Here is a 14114-nt window from a genome sequence, read left to right as displayed (position 1 = left end):
AAAATAAATATATGCTTACATTATTTTTGTTAATATAAGGTTAGACTTGCAAATGGTCTTACTATTCAACGACAATTGGCATACTATATGTATATATATATATATGTGTGTGTACGTATTGATATGATTTAGTTTTCATTTTATAATGACCCACAATATTAAATTTAGTTTTAGAGAAGACTAATTAAACTAATCCGAGTTTTCCTTCCTTTAAGCAATAGTGATTATTTAAATTTAATTAGTTACTTAGTTGTCTTGGCCTAATTAATTATTAGTAAATAACTATACCATAAGAAGGAAATAAAAATTCATAAATTGACCGAGGAAAAAATAAAAACTTCTACGAAATTTGGTAATCTCCATCTCATAACTCACAATACACATGATTAATTAAATCAAAATTAAGTTTAATTATAGTCTACATGTATGTATATATATATATATAAGCAAAATTAAAACAAAATAGTATATATAACTAAGTAATTCCAATTAGAGTGTGCAAATAATCTCCATCTCATAACTCACAATACCCATGATTAATTAAATCAAAATTAAGTTTAATTATAGTCTACATGTATGTATATATATATATATATATAAGCAAAATTAAAACAAAATAGTATATATAACTAAGTAATTCCAATTAGAGTGTGCAAATAATCTCCATCTCATAACTCACAATACCCATGATTAATTAAATCAAAATTAAGTTTAATTATAGTCTACATGTATGTATATATATATATATATATAAGCAAAATTAAAACAAAATAGTATATATAACCAAGTAATTCCAATTAGAGTGTGCAAATAGTCTCCATCTCATAACTCACAATACCCATGATTAATTAAATCAAAATTAAGTTTAATTGTAGTCTACATGTATGTGTGTGTGTCTATATATATATATATGTAAAATTAAAACAAAATAGTATATATAACCAAGTAATTACACTCTAATAATCAAATGCATTAGGTGACAAAAAATAATCTAATCTCGTGACCTCTAAAATATTAGTGATTTGTTGAATTTAGAAATTTAGTAGATAAAATGTTACATTCACATGAGGTTGTAAGGGGTTGAAACTTTCATCTAGAGGATAATATATATATATATATATATATATATATATATATATATATATATGTATATTATATTACACAAAAATTCGAGTTATCTACTTATAAATTACAATAATTAAAGAGATTAAATCAATTATAACTAATATAAAGATTAATAATAATTTATACATCAACATACCTTTATGTGCTTACTATAATGTTTTAAATGGATCCGAGATGGGCCCAAATTTGGCCCAATGGGCCAGATGGGCCCAAATTTGGCCCAATGGGCCAGATGGGCTCTCAATTGATCCATTGGAGATCGGAAATGAAATACAAAGAAATAAAATTAAAAAAACTATTTTAGTTTCTTTTACATTAATTTAATTATATTTTGGGATAATTCCAAAAATAGTAGAAATTAATTTTTTTAAATTACGTTTTTGTCCAACGTAATTAACCCAAATCCTTAATTTAATTAAAACATAATCCAATTTTATTTTACCTAAAATCTATATGGATTTGGATTTACATGGATCTTTTGAGCCCACAGAATTTCTCTATACCGACTAAGGGTAAAATAGTCATTACACTTACAAAACCGGAATAAATGAATGACTTCTCTCGACTCTTCCCGTCCCCGATTTTGCAAACAACAACTCTCTTAGGGATAGACACGTAACCAAACACCCCCCTTCCTCTTTTCGCCACATCCCTGTATCAAAATCATTACTAGTACTGGACACACCTTCACGTATAGATATATATATATGTGTGTGTGTGTGTGGGTGTACGCATGGATATTATATGTGTGTGATTTTGCGATCCTGGTTTTCGTAAAAATCCACTAAAACCCTAGACACTCATACTTCGTGACCCAGAAACAAACCCATTCGCATTCGCCTTCCTGTTCCTCAGGTTAACTGAACGACGATACTGCTGTTATCGGCCACCGATTTGCTTCCAGCGACGGTGAAAATGTCGGGTTCCGGTGGGGTTTCGATCGCGCGAGGAATCCGCGGGGAGAACCGATTCTACAATCCGCCGCCGATGCGGAGACTGCAGCAGGAGAAGCAATTGCAACAGGAGAGAGAGAAGCAGTTGCAGCAGGAGAAACATTTGCAGCCCGATAAACTCAAACCCGATAAGCAACAAGCGAGGTTACCCAAGGTGCTGACTTCTTCTTCTTCCAAGAACAACAAGAAGAGGGTAGAGTCGGATGAATGTGGGTCGTCCGATTGCTCCGTCTCTAGTCGGACCTCCGCCGATTCGTCCAATTTGGATCGGTTCTTGGAGTTCACAACTCCTGTTGTCTCCGCCCAGTATTTGCCCAAGGTAATGCCAATTTCGGGGATTTGGGTTTTTCCTCCCTTTTGGGTTTTCCTTTTGATTTTAGGATTTTTGGATGCTGAGAAAATTTTAGGAGATGGGTGAAGGATTCAGGGTTTTTGAATGAAAATGGGGCTTTATTGATGGCCTATGATTAATCAAAATTTGATTTTTTTTTAATTACTTTTGCTGCATCTGGTACTGAGAAAATGTTGTGGAAAATGCAAATATCCTATCTTTAAATGCCATGAAGTTACTGATGGGAGAATTAAAAGACGACTCGCTTGAGTTATATGTAATCCCCTTTTTCTCCTATGCTTCAGCAACCTTATCGACCCCCAATTCTTTCCATGTGGAATGTTTTGTGTGATTCTGATTGTCATAGTCGTTTTTATGTTAGGCGAGTATGAAGGGATGGAGGACTCGTGAACCAGATTGCCACCCGTTCTTTGTGCTTGGGGAACTATGGGAGTCATTCAAGGAATGGAGTGCGTATGGAGCTGGCGTTCCTCTTGTCTTGAATGGTAGTGATTCTGTCGTTCAGTATTATGTGCCTTATTTGTCTGGCATTCAGCTGTATTTGGACCCATCAAGGCCTGGACCAAGACAGAGGTGAGCCATTTCCTCTTAGTTTTTGCTTTATATAGTTACTTGGGTAACCTAACTCTGCAATTTCACAAAGATGAACGCTGGCATTGGAATGTAATTTGTTTAGTTTATTGAGTTTGAGTTTTGTTACTTGTATCTGAAAGCTGTTTGTATGGAATTACTACTCTTTTTTCTTGTGAGAGGCAGTAGTTGCTCCTAATCCCAGCAAAAGGATGAATTTTTTTTTTCCCAGATTTAGTGGTAGTCTAGACCTAATTTTTGACACATGAAGTGATCCCACTCAAAGTAATCCTTTTCATCCTTCGGTCAATACATCCTTATTGCAAATCATGGTACCATATACCTTCACCATGTTCAACGCCTAATCTTGGTTTGCAGACTCTTCAAACTGAGATAAACATGAGAAGGTTAAAAATCTGATCATTGATCTTCTTATGCCCTGACTTTGTTGTATTCCAATTCTGAATGCATCTTCCTGCCCTAGTGACCATTTATGTTAAGTGCACACACCTGTAATCAGAATGTGATTTCTGGGTTCAGAATGGAAGGGAAAATGAGGTTCAATGTTTGTTGAGGATTGTCCTAAGCATCATTTCAGTAAAGCATTTTGAGGCAAGGTCCTGCAAGTTAGCAAATATTTTTTTCAGGCATTTAGAAGGGAAACTATATGGCCTTAAAAAATCCATCAATCATTGAAATGGAATAGTGGATTGTTCAAGAGTTTTGATGGGACCCTGTATCAGCGTGCCCAGTTTGATTCGATCAGTACCTTCACAATATCACTTTTGGATGAGTATTGAAGTTTTTTCCTTTTTTCTTATCTGGTTGTTTTCTCTAATTGGTAGGCAATCACTTTGCCTATGAAATTGGTTTTACTGTAAAATGTGCTCTTCTCTTACAATCCTTTATTGTCTGCCATGGTACTGTTTTTTTGTATTAATATGCACTTGTTCGCATGACTTATGAATTCTTGCTACTTTATGGTATATCTGAATATGCCAGGTCAGTTTCAGATATTATGGTGTTACTCCCAATATGATGTCCTTGACCATGTCTTGGCATTTGGATCCAGTTCATGTGATAAGTAAATCATGCTGCACTATTACAAGCTTGCTCAGTATTAGGTTTCAAGCCTGACTATGACAAGTAATCTTATTTGTCTTATACTTTTTAGTTGTTGTTTATCGTCTATGGCATGCATGGTTTGCTTCGTCTGTTGCTGTTAGTGGTAACTAGAATGTTTCGTGGTCCAATCAAGTGAAATCATTCTAAAAAGTGATTCAATCACTTTTTTCAGTTTTAATTTCTTAAGGAGCTGCTTTCTGGAAGAGCAGAAAGAACTGTCTGTGTCATAAAAAAATTTAACGAGAAAAAAGAGCAGGAAGGGATATCCGGCATATTAGCCTAGTGGCCTTCTTAAGGCTGGATCTGATTGTTTTATGAGATGTATATGCTGGTGGAGCGAGTTTTGGTAGCCTTTTTTATGGAAGAATCATTTTTTTACATCCTTCACTAATGAAGTCACATAACACTTGGTAAATGATTGTTTGCTTTATCCTGACTCGTAATGTGCAGTCTGAACACAACTTCAGCGAGAATATTGTTCTTATTCACTTTTAATGTCTTGGAATTTACTCACGTGTTGTTTCCATCTTCTAACAGAAGGCCTGGTGAAGATAGTGATGCTGAGTCATCCAGGGAGACGAGTAGTGATGGTAGCAGTGACCATGGAATTGAGAGAGGCACTAATGTTCAAGGGACTTGGAGCCAGCAAAAAGTTGCAGATGCAAATATTCAGAGCTTTAATAGACTCGCCCTGAGAAACAATTTCGTTGGCTCATCAAGTGATGAAAGTGATACATGTAATCCTCTAGGTCATCTTATCTTTGAATACTTGGAGCATGATCCCCCATTTGGGCGTGAACCTTTGGCTGACAAGGCAAGCCCGTTATCTTTTACTAAACTATAAATTGTATCTTGCACTGTTCATTCTTTTCTCTAAACGACAATGTACGTTTGTAATGTTGTGCCCTGCAGATTTCAGTCCTTACTTCTAGATTTCCAGAACTCAGGACATACCGAAGCTGTGACCTATCCCCTTCAAGTTGGATTTCTGTTGCTTGGTGTGTTCTTTGTAATCCTTTTACTATATATGAATGCAATTAATATAATTATTCTCATTCCTAGAACCTGATGAACAAAAATATGAACTGATGATAAATTTATGACGTTGTTGATGAAGGTACCCTATATATAGGATACCCATGGGTCCCACATTACAGAATCTGGATGCCTGCTTTCTCACCTTCCATTCATTGTCAACGCCCCATCAAAGTAAGGCTTTCTCTCCCACGCCCCCCTTAGCTTTGTCATACTTCATATTGGCATGTGCGGGCATATAATTATGTACATCTATGTGTGTATTCCTTCTAAAATATCTGCTGTAACCTTTTTATTAGCCTATCATTTAGTCATGACGAGGCTGCCTTGTTGTTTGGGTTAGGTACAGCCAGTGAGGGGTTGCACTCGCGTAGTTCTAGTGTTCGTGAGTCTAACAATACCAACATGTCCTTGAAGCTCCCGCTACCTACTTTTGGACTAGCATACTATAAGTTCAAAATATCGGTTTGGAATGCTACTGGAGTTTATGAATGTCCGAAAGCCAGTTCTTTACTACAAGCAGCTGACAACTGGCTTAGACGTTTGCAAGTCGATCATCCTGATTACAGATTCTTTATATCTCACAACTCGGAGTGGAAGTGAAAAACCATATATAACCCTTTTGGTAACTCAAAATTTCCTTGCTTGCTTTCAAAATTGCAAGGTTCTCGGGACTTAATGATTCTGAAGAGAAAAACTTACCTGCAGATGCCACCTGAACTATCCAGTTCGTTATTTTTTTCGTTTAGTTTGTATGGGGCAGGTATTCTTACCATTACTTGCGTTATAAACAATAGCCTCTCTGCATTCTCTATAGAGATAAGACATATATAAGTGCACAGGAATAGTCAGTATGTGGCTTTTTGTGAAAATGAAGATGCAAAAAAGAAAAAAAAGAAAAAAACTTTTATAGGCAGGCAGGTGAATGATCAATAGCTTTTATTGTGGGTGTTGTGTTTTAGAATAGACGATGCAGGAAACAGACGATGCCGGTGGCCAGAAATATCAGTCTCTATGACTATTTTTAATAAGGTGTGATAGAGGATGATGATGATGATGATGATGAGCAGCACTGTAATGGTCATCTTGAGGGGAGATGTCATTGTGTACAGAGTTTTCTCTTTGCTTCATGTAAAACACCCCTTATACTAACAGTTTTCTGAAATGGTGTTTTTCTTTAGAAAAAGAAAAGAAAAGATTGAGATGCTTGCTTCTGCTTCTTGTTGGCTTGTCCCTTTTACCCCAGGTTTTACATGAATTCTTGGCTTCATGGTTTCTAGCTCTGTATTGATCAGCAGAGGAGACCCTGTTTGGGGGATGCTGGAGAAATGTGTGCTTAAATAATTTTACAACTTAAATTATAAATGGGTTTGATTTAGAAAATGGATAGCCATTGTTACAATGAAATTCCTACAAACTGCTCTCTGTAAGTATGATTTTCATTCGTTTCTAAATATTTAAAAAATTCCCCAGGTTATATTTTTGATTATAAAGGTTGTCTAGATAAAAATTATTCTGTTGCTTTGTGGTTTCTGTTATTTATTTTTAATGGTCTTTAATTATTTAACTTGTGTAATTTAATTAAAATCCAACATACACATGCATATATATGTATATAAATATGTATCACATTCATTACTTGAACATTGTCTGTGCCTCTCTCAATTCCATGGTCCCTGCTGCCTGTCTTCCCGGATGACCCAGCACCTCCTATCTTCTGTTAGAAGATGGAAGCAACATGTTGGTAAATTCCAGACCATACAAAGAGTAAATAAGGTGAACAATATTCCAGGACAAACTCACATCTCCAGACCCTTCTCCTCCTCATCCTTGACCCGACACGCTGACCGTTGAAGGTTCCTGTTGCTATAAACCAGAGTTAGAACATGAAATACAACATCCTAACCAAACCACATTGCCATTTCTCAAACCTAATGCAGAAGCTAATGCTAAAACCAATGTCAATACATCTTTTGGTATATATAATGCTATTAAATATACAAAGGTAAAAGGTCAGAGGATCCCACCTTATGAATGATCGTGCTTATGATAATTTTTGCCAGCTTAACTCGGCGACAGTTACTTGACATTATCAGGGTTTTCTTACATTAGCCTTGATTTTAGCTCAAATGCAAATTATATGGAATAAGAATAGAAACAAAATATAAATAGGGTAGAAAATATGAATTGTTATAATTTCCTGTTAATTCTAGGTTAAATTCTATCTTAAATATGTAAATTATGACTAACTTCTACGGATGAAAAACCGAAACCTAACACTTGAATGAGAATAGAGTAGATTTATATCAAACTCAACCTAATATGTAAAGTAACAAATTAAGTCAGTAGTTCCGAAAAGAGAATGGTCATCTAGATGGTTGTTTTCAAATGAATATAACATTAAAGAATTTAGTATAAATGAGAGGAAAAACTGATTTGTTGATTGACCAATATTTACTACACACTTCCTTGCTCCAAGCAGTATTATACCTTGACAGCTACTTTACAATTAGCAAGCTTGTCTGAGTCCATGTTCTTTTGATTGACACGACGATTTCTAACAAATTCATAAATGTTAATGACAACAAAACAACAGAGCTATTACCTGTCTTGAATAACCTTACTCGAGCTTTCCTTATTTGAGCTCGCCTCTGTAGATAAACGATGTCCGTTTGAACATTCATCACCCAGAGATCGATTAAACATAAATGATGACAGCAATGGGCAGAAACTACATGTGATGATCCCCATGAAGGGGCTGAGAATTTGCTTCTCGCAATTCTTTCCTCAGCATAGAAAATGTCAAGTTAGATCCACCCTTGCGTAATCTCCTCTTTCGCTGCACTAATCTCTGGTCAAGGAACTGCAGTAACTCTTTATTGTGGTCATAAACATAATGTGAGATTGCCAGTGAAGTATGGTGACAAGTCTTAGACAGTTCAAACAAAATCAGAAAGTGAGGAGAGAACTAGAAACAAAATTTAATTTCTGAATAGATCAGAAAAGATGTAAGCTAACAAAAAATGTAAATTACGGCGACAAGTCTTAGGCAGTTCAAACAAAATCAAAAAGTGAGTAACAAAATTTAATTTCTGAGTAGATCAGAGAAGATGTAAGCTAACAATAAATGTAAATACGATCATTATAAGAAACTGTGGGAAGCAAGGGCTTAGTACACAGCCACTTGAATGGAGTTAAAAGATGTGGGTGAGTCGGTAGCAGATTCAAATTACAACCCTTTTTATTTTTCCTTTTTTGGAAAAATAAAGGTAAATAGATTCAAAGTACCAAGGATTGCTGCCCGTGCATAAAAAGGAAATTATGAGAAGGGGTAACTGAAACAGAATGAAAGTTCAGCTTTTTCCATGATGTACACATATATCTGCGAGATTTTTGCGGTTGCATTCAGCATGAATCACAAATAATTGGGCTTAGAGTGAACTCACAGCTCAAGAATACCTGAAAGTTTCTAATTCACACAGAAAATTTCTTACATGGTGGATCCTCATTCAAGGTTAAAATGGAAAGGCAACCATTTTACAAAAACATTCAGGAATGGATGTTCGAACATCTCTTAATCTAGCACATTGACGTAACCTGTTCTATTCCAGTTAACTTATTCTCACAGATATGAACATGTATTTCTTCATCAATCTCTGCATTTGGGGAAAAAAGAAAAACAACAGACAGCATCAAAATAGAAGTTCGGTTAGAGGATATCTAAAAAAAAACTTCCATGTTGCAAGGTAACATGGCTGACAATATCTGCTCCTACCCTTTTTGCACAAACTGGACACACATGGAAATATAAAAGAAAACATGGGGAGAGAGCATCAGATAACCAACAAATCTGAACACCTGTTTTTTCATTCCAAGTAATTTCATTAGCCAGAAAGAATTATCTCTTGAGGAGGCCACTGGCTTGAGTAGGGGGAAAAAGGGGGACTTAACCACTAAAATCCACTATTACACAAGAGAAGAACACAGGAAATGAATCCCCCACAGAGTAACTTATATGTTCAACAATGAAAATTAACACTACAACCCCTTCCATGAAGCTTAATTTCTGAAAAAAAAAAAACAAAATTAGGGCAACATAGACAGAACACCTCTCCCATTTCTTTACTTACTGAAACCATCTCTCTTCATTCTCAACTCATCAGATCAAATTAGCTAAATTTCAATGCACTTCCATTGTTGAAATGAAGGAAACCGACTTTGAAGAACCAAAAAAACAATAATTGGATCGGGACGGGAGTAGCCCCGTCATAAACATCCTATCCCTACATCAGCTTTTGCATTTCCAATTTCCTAATTACAACTTGAGCCGATGAAAAGATAACCACAGGCATAGTATTAGAAATAAACCATAAGCAAAGCTATGGAAGACAAACAGTCTAAGCAACTGGCAAAGAAGCTCAAAATTCGTGATTACTTGACTCAGTAAAGATCAAAGAGACTGAAAACTCGTAATATTTATCAAAAGACAGACACAAAAAAAACCAAAACCAAAAGCAAAGAAAACTACTAGAGGAAATGAAATCAAATATTAACTCTAATTTTGGCCTCGTCGATGCGGCAGACAACATGGAATTCCTCAGCACAAAACGGGCAAAGAAACTCGGATTTCAAATCACGGTCGCCTTCCGTCTCGTCATATCCGCCTCCGCAAAGACTGCACCAATAATCGGATCCCGATCACCAATTTCTCGGGAAACAAACAGAAACCGGATGTCAGCAACTCCGGAAAAGTAAGACTAACAGAAAAAAAAAAAAAAAAAAAAAAAAAAAAAAAAGAAGAAGGAAGATGGAGATGCTCGCTTCTCAATCATGGCTTCGCCTTTTTACCGAGATTTGACATGAATTCTGGCTTCATGGTTCTAGCTCTGCATTGATCAGCAGAGGAAATCCTGTTTTTGGGAATGTTGGAGAAACGTGTTGCTTAAATAATTTTACAACTTCAATATAAATATCTTGATTTACAAAATTCCCAAACTTTTTCCAATTACAGTTTTCCACCATTTCTAAATATTTAAAAAAGTTCACACAAGTATGCTTAATTATTTATTTTTTATAAATCTAATATAAAACATATATTATATAACATGCAGTAATCATTTAACTGAAATCTAATATATATAAACATATATTATATATATAAATATGTACCATATATTTCTTATTTTATTTATTCATCCCTTAAGGGAGAAAGTGTTCCCCTTATTTATCTCAGAAATGCCCAAGTTGGGTTGAGTTAGCTGAGTGGAATAAGCATCAAGAGCAGGCAGCCATTAAAAAGCTCTTCCATCTTTCCATTATGACTATGCACATAAGCTCTAAAGTACAATCAACATACATATATAGTTTTCCCCCAACCTATCTATCTATCACCCCGCTCGGGAGACATAAACCACCCTCGATTTTTTTGTTTTTATAACTCCAAGTCTCTAATCCATGCGTCTATAGCAGACATTCCATTGACTTCATACGTTGTCACCCAGAATCGTGGACGCCAACAGTCCCAGGACAAACTCACATCTCCGAGCTTTCTCCTCCTGATCCTTACCCAACACCGCCGACTGTTGAAGGTTCCTGTTGCTATAAACCGGAGTTAGAACATAAAATACAACATCTAAAGCAACTGTAGTGCCATTTCTCAAGCCTCATGCAGAAGTTAATGCTAAAACTAATGTCAGTACATCTTTTAATATGTACAATGCCATTAAATATACAAAGGTAAAAGGTAAAAGGTCAAAGGATCTGAACTTACAATTGATCATGCTTATGACAACTTTTGCCAGCATAACTTAGTGACATTTACTTGACATTATCACAGCTTTCTTACATTAACCTTGACTTTTAGTTCAAATTCAAATTATATGGAATGGGAATAGATATAAATATAAATAGGATAAAAAATTATAAATTATTACAATTTCATGCCAATTCTAGGTTCAATCATATCTTAAATATGTCAATTATGACTTCTACGTATGAAAAATTTAAAATCTAACATTTGAATAAGAAAATAGTAGATTTAAATCAAACTCAACCTAATATGTAAAGTAACATTTTAAGTCAGTAGTTCTGAAATGAGAATGGTCAACTAGACTGATTTCAAATAAATATATCACTAGAGAATTAGTATAAATGAGAGTCAAAAACTGATTTATTGATTGACCAATAGTAACTACACACTTCCTTGGTCCTTGCAGTATTATACCCTCACAGCTACTTTACGATTAGCAAGCTTGTCTGATTTTGATTGACATTATGATTTCTAACAAATTCGTAAATGTTAATGATAACAAGATAACAGAGCTATTTACCTGTTTTGAATAACCTTACTCGAGCTTTCCTTATTTGAGCTTGCCTCTGTAGATAAACGATGTCCATTTGAACATTCATCACCTGAAGGTGGATTAAACATAAATGACGACAGCAATGGATCAGATTCTATAATGGAGGAAGAAACTACATGCGATGATCCCCCAAGAAGGGACTGAAAATTTCCCTCTCGCAATTCTTTCCTTAGCATAGAAAATGTCAAGTTAGATCCACCCTTGCGTAATCTCCTCTTGCGCTGCACGTAATCTCTGGTCAAGGAACTGAAGGAACTCTTTATTGTGGCCATAAACATAATGTGAGATTCCAGTAAAGCATGGCGACAAGTCTTAGGCGGTTCAAACAAAATCAGAATGTGAGAGAGAACTACAAACAAATTTTAATTTCTGAATAGATCAGAGAAGATGTAAGCTAACAATAAATATAAATGACTATCATTATAGGAAATTGTGGGAAGCGAGGACTTAGTAGACAGCCACTTAAATGGATTTAAAGCTATGGGAGGGTTGAGGTAGTAGATTCAAATTAAAACCTTTTTCTTTTTTCCTTTTTTTGAAAAAATAAAAGTGAATAGAACACAAAGTACCACGGGATTGCTGCCCGTGCATAAAAAGGAATTTATGAGGTGGTAATGAGAACAGATTGAAAGTTCAGTTTCTCATGATGTATACATATTATCTACGAGATTCTTGTTATTGCATTCAGCATGAATAAAAAATAATTGGGCTTAAAGTGAACTCACAGCTCAAAATACCTGAAAGCAGTTTCTAATTGACCCAGAAAAATTCTTACATGGTGGATCCTAATCCAAGGTTAAAATGAAAAGGCAACCATTTTACTAAAACATACAGCAATAAATGTTCAAACATCTCTTAATCTAGCACATTGATGTAACCTGTTCAATTCCATTTAACTTATTCTCACAGATCAACAATTGGCTGCTTTGATATGAATATGTATTTATTCATCAGTCTTTGCATTTGGGGAAAAAGGAAAAGCAACAGACAACATCAAATAAGTAGTTTAGTTAAAGGATATCTTAAAAAAACTTCCATGTTGCAAGGTAACATGGCTGACAATATCTGCTCCCACCCTTTTCGCGCAAACAGGACACACCTGGAAATATAAAAAAAGGGGGGGCAGAGGGGGGTGTCAGATAAACCAACAAAATTGAACACTTGTGTTTTTATTCCAAGCAATTTCATTAGCCAGAAAAAAAAAAAAATAATATATATATATATATATACATATCTCTTGAGGAGGCCACTGTGTTGAGTAGAGAAAGAGGGGAACTTAACCACTAAAATCCACTATTACACAAGAGAAGAACTCCCCCGGAGACTATTGATATGCTCAGCAATGAAAATTAACACTACAACCCTTCCATGAAGCTTAATTTCTTCAAAAAAAAAAAAATGGGACAACACAGACAGAAAACCACTCCCGTTTCTTCACTTACTGCAACCATATCTATTCATTCTCAATCCATTATATCAAATTAGCCAATTTCAATGCAGTTCCATTGTTGAAATGAAGGAACTCGACTTCGAACAAACCAAAAAACAGTAATTGGACGGACAGGAATAGCCCCACTATAAATCGTCCTGTCCCTATAGCAGCTTTTGCACTTCAAATTTCCTAATTAACTTCAGCCGGTGAAAAGGAAAAACGACAGACATGATATTAGAAATAAACCATAAGCAAAGCTATGGCAGACTAACATTCTAAGCAACGGGCAAAGAAGCTCAATAATTCGTGATTACTTAACGCAGTAAAGATTAAAAAAACTATAAATTTGTAGTATTTATGAAAAGACACCCACAAAAAAGAAAATTCTCAATAAAACCAAAAACGAACAAATGAATTGAAATCAAATACTTAACCCCATTTTTGGCCTCAACGGGGTGCTCCTCGTCGATGTGACAACACAGCCCAACAACATCGAATTCCTCAGCACAAAACGGGCAAAGAAACTCAGACTTCAAATCATCATCGCCTTCCGTCTCGTCGTATCCGCCTCCGTAGAGATCTGCACCAATAATCGAATCCCGATCACCAATGTTTATTAAATTAAGAAAAGATCTTTCCCAACTTTACAACATTTACGCGGAAAAGAACAGAAAGGGGAAATCACCAACTCCCAAAAGTGAAACTAACCGGATCGAGATTGGTATCGCCTAGAATAAGAAGAAGAAGAAGACGCGAGACGAGCGATCCACGCATTGGAGTCCATTTGATTTAACGAAAACTCGATAGGAAATACTAATAAAATTAACGACAAATTTGCTGCGTAAATTAATTGAGAAATGGACCCTAAACAATAAAAGATTAAAGAAGGAAGAACCCTAGAAAGATGGAAGCAAAGACGAAACACAGACAGAGAGAGTACAGAGAGACTCTCCACCCGACTTTTCTGGTGCCAGGGGCATTTGGGCCTTTATGAGCCACAGTTTTTGCATATATGCCCTTATATTTTTGTTTATTTCTCATGCAAGCCCCTCTTTTCTTTCTTTTTTTTTTTTTCTTTTTTTAACGACCTGAGGTCTTGGCCGGGAAAAATGAGAGGATATGATTTCGTTACCGAGCGGAAACGGTTTGGCTGCGTCACC

General features: G+C 35.5%; 3 protein-coding genes across 5 annotated transcripts; 1 reads left to right on the top strand and 2 right to left on the bottom strand.

The window, feature by feature from the left end:
• The first annotated feature begins 1713 nt into the window (after positions 1-1713).
• LOC110821343 (heat shock protein, putative (DUF789)) lies at positions 1714-6368 on the top strand. Of its 2 annotated transcripts, none has more exons than XM_022051138.2 (6): positions 1714-2397; positions 2792-3003; positions 4663-4939; positions 5038-5123; positions 5243-5334; positions 5510-6368. In XM_022051138.2, exons 1-6 carry the CDS (start codon positions 2041-2043, stop codon positions 5761-5763), a joined length of 1278 nt encoding a protein of 425 aa, XP_021906830.1. In that variant the 5' UTR covers positions 1714-2040; the 3' UTR covers positions 5764-6368. The 2 variants fall into 2 exon arrangements, with proteins under 2 accessions (XP_021906830.1, XP_021906829.1); XM_022051137.2 differs by having other exon boundaries at positions 1715-2397; positions 5504-6368.
• A 398-nt stretch (positions 6369-6766) lies between these two features.
• On the bottom strand, positions 6767-9858 carry LOC110821287 (uncharacterized; the record flags this gene model as incomplete). Its single annotated transcript, XM_088219772.1, has 6 exons — positions 6767-6877; positions 6964-7020; positions 7766-8128; positions 8873-9055; positions 9131-9226; positions 9706-9858. Coding segments are annotated over 4 exons (669 nt in total), but the record flags the coding sequence as incomplete, so codon positions are not given.
• Positions 9859-10451: 593 nt separating this feature from the next.
• Positions 10452-13931, bottom strand: LOC110821437 (protein DEHYDRATION-INDUCED 19 homolog 4-like). Of its 2 annotated transcripts, none has more exons than XM_022051285.2 (5): positions 13663-13931; positions 13389-13534; positions 12544-12621; positions 11490-11749; positions 10452-10758 (listed from the first exon to the last, which is right to left on the bottom strand). In XM_022051285.2, exons 1-5 carry the CDS (start codon positions 13736-13738, stop codon positions 10644-10646), a joined length of 675 nt encoding a protein of 224 aa, XP_021906977.1. In that variant the 5' UTR covers positions 13739-13931; the 3' UTR covers positions 10452-10643. The 2 variants fall into 2 exon arrangements, with proteins under 2 accessions (XP_021906977.1, XP_021906978.1); XM_022051286.2 differs by having other exon boundaries at positions 10452-10752; positions 13663-13930.
• Positions 13932-14114: the final 183 nt, after the last annotated feature.

The sequence above is a fragment of the Carica papaya genome, chromosome 5, assembly GCF_054855325.1.
Source record: "Carica papaya isolate Zhongbai chromosome 5, ASM5485532v1, whole genome shotgun sequence".
Classification (NCBI taxonomy): Eukaryota; Viridiplantae; Streptophyta; class Magnoliopsida; order Brassicales; family Caricaceae; genus Carica; species Carica papaya.
The sequence above is the reverse complement of the archived record's forward strand: the minus strand, read 5'-3'. Positions and strand labels throughout refer to the sequence as shown.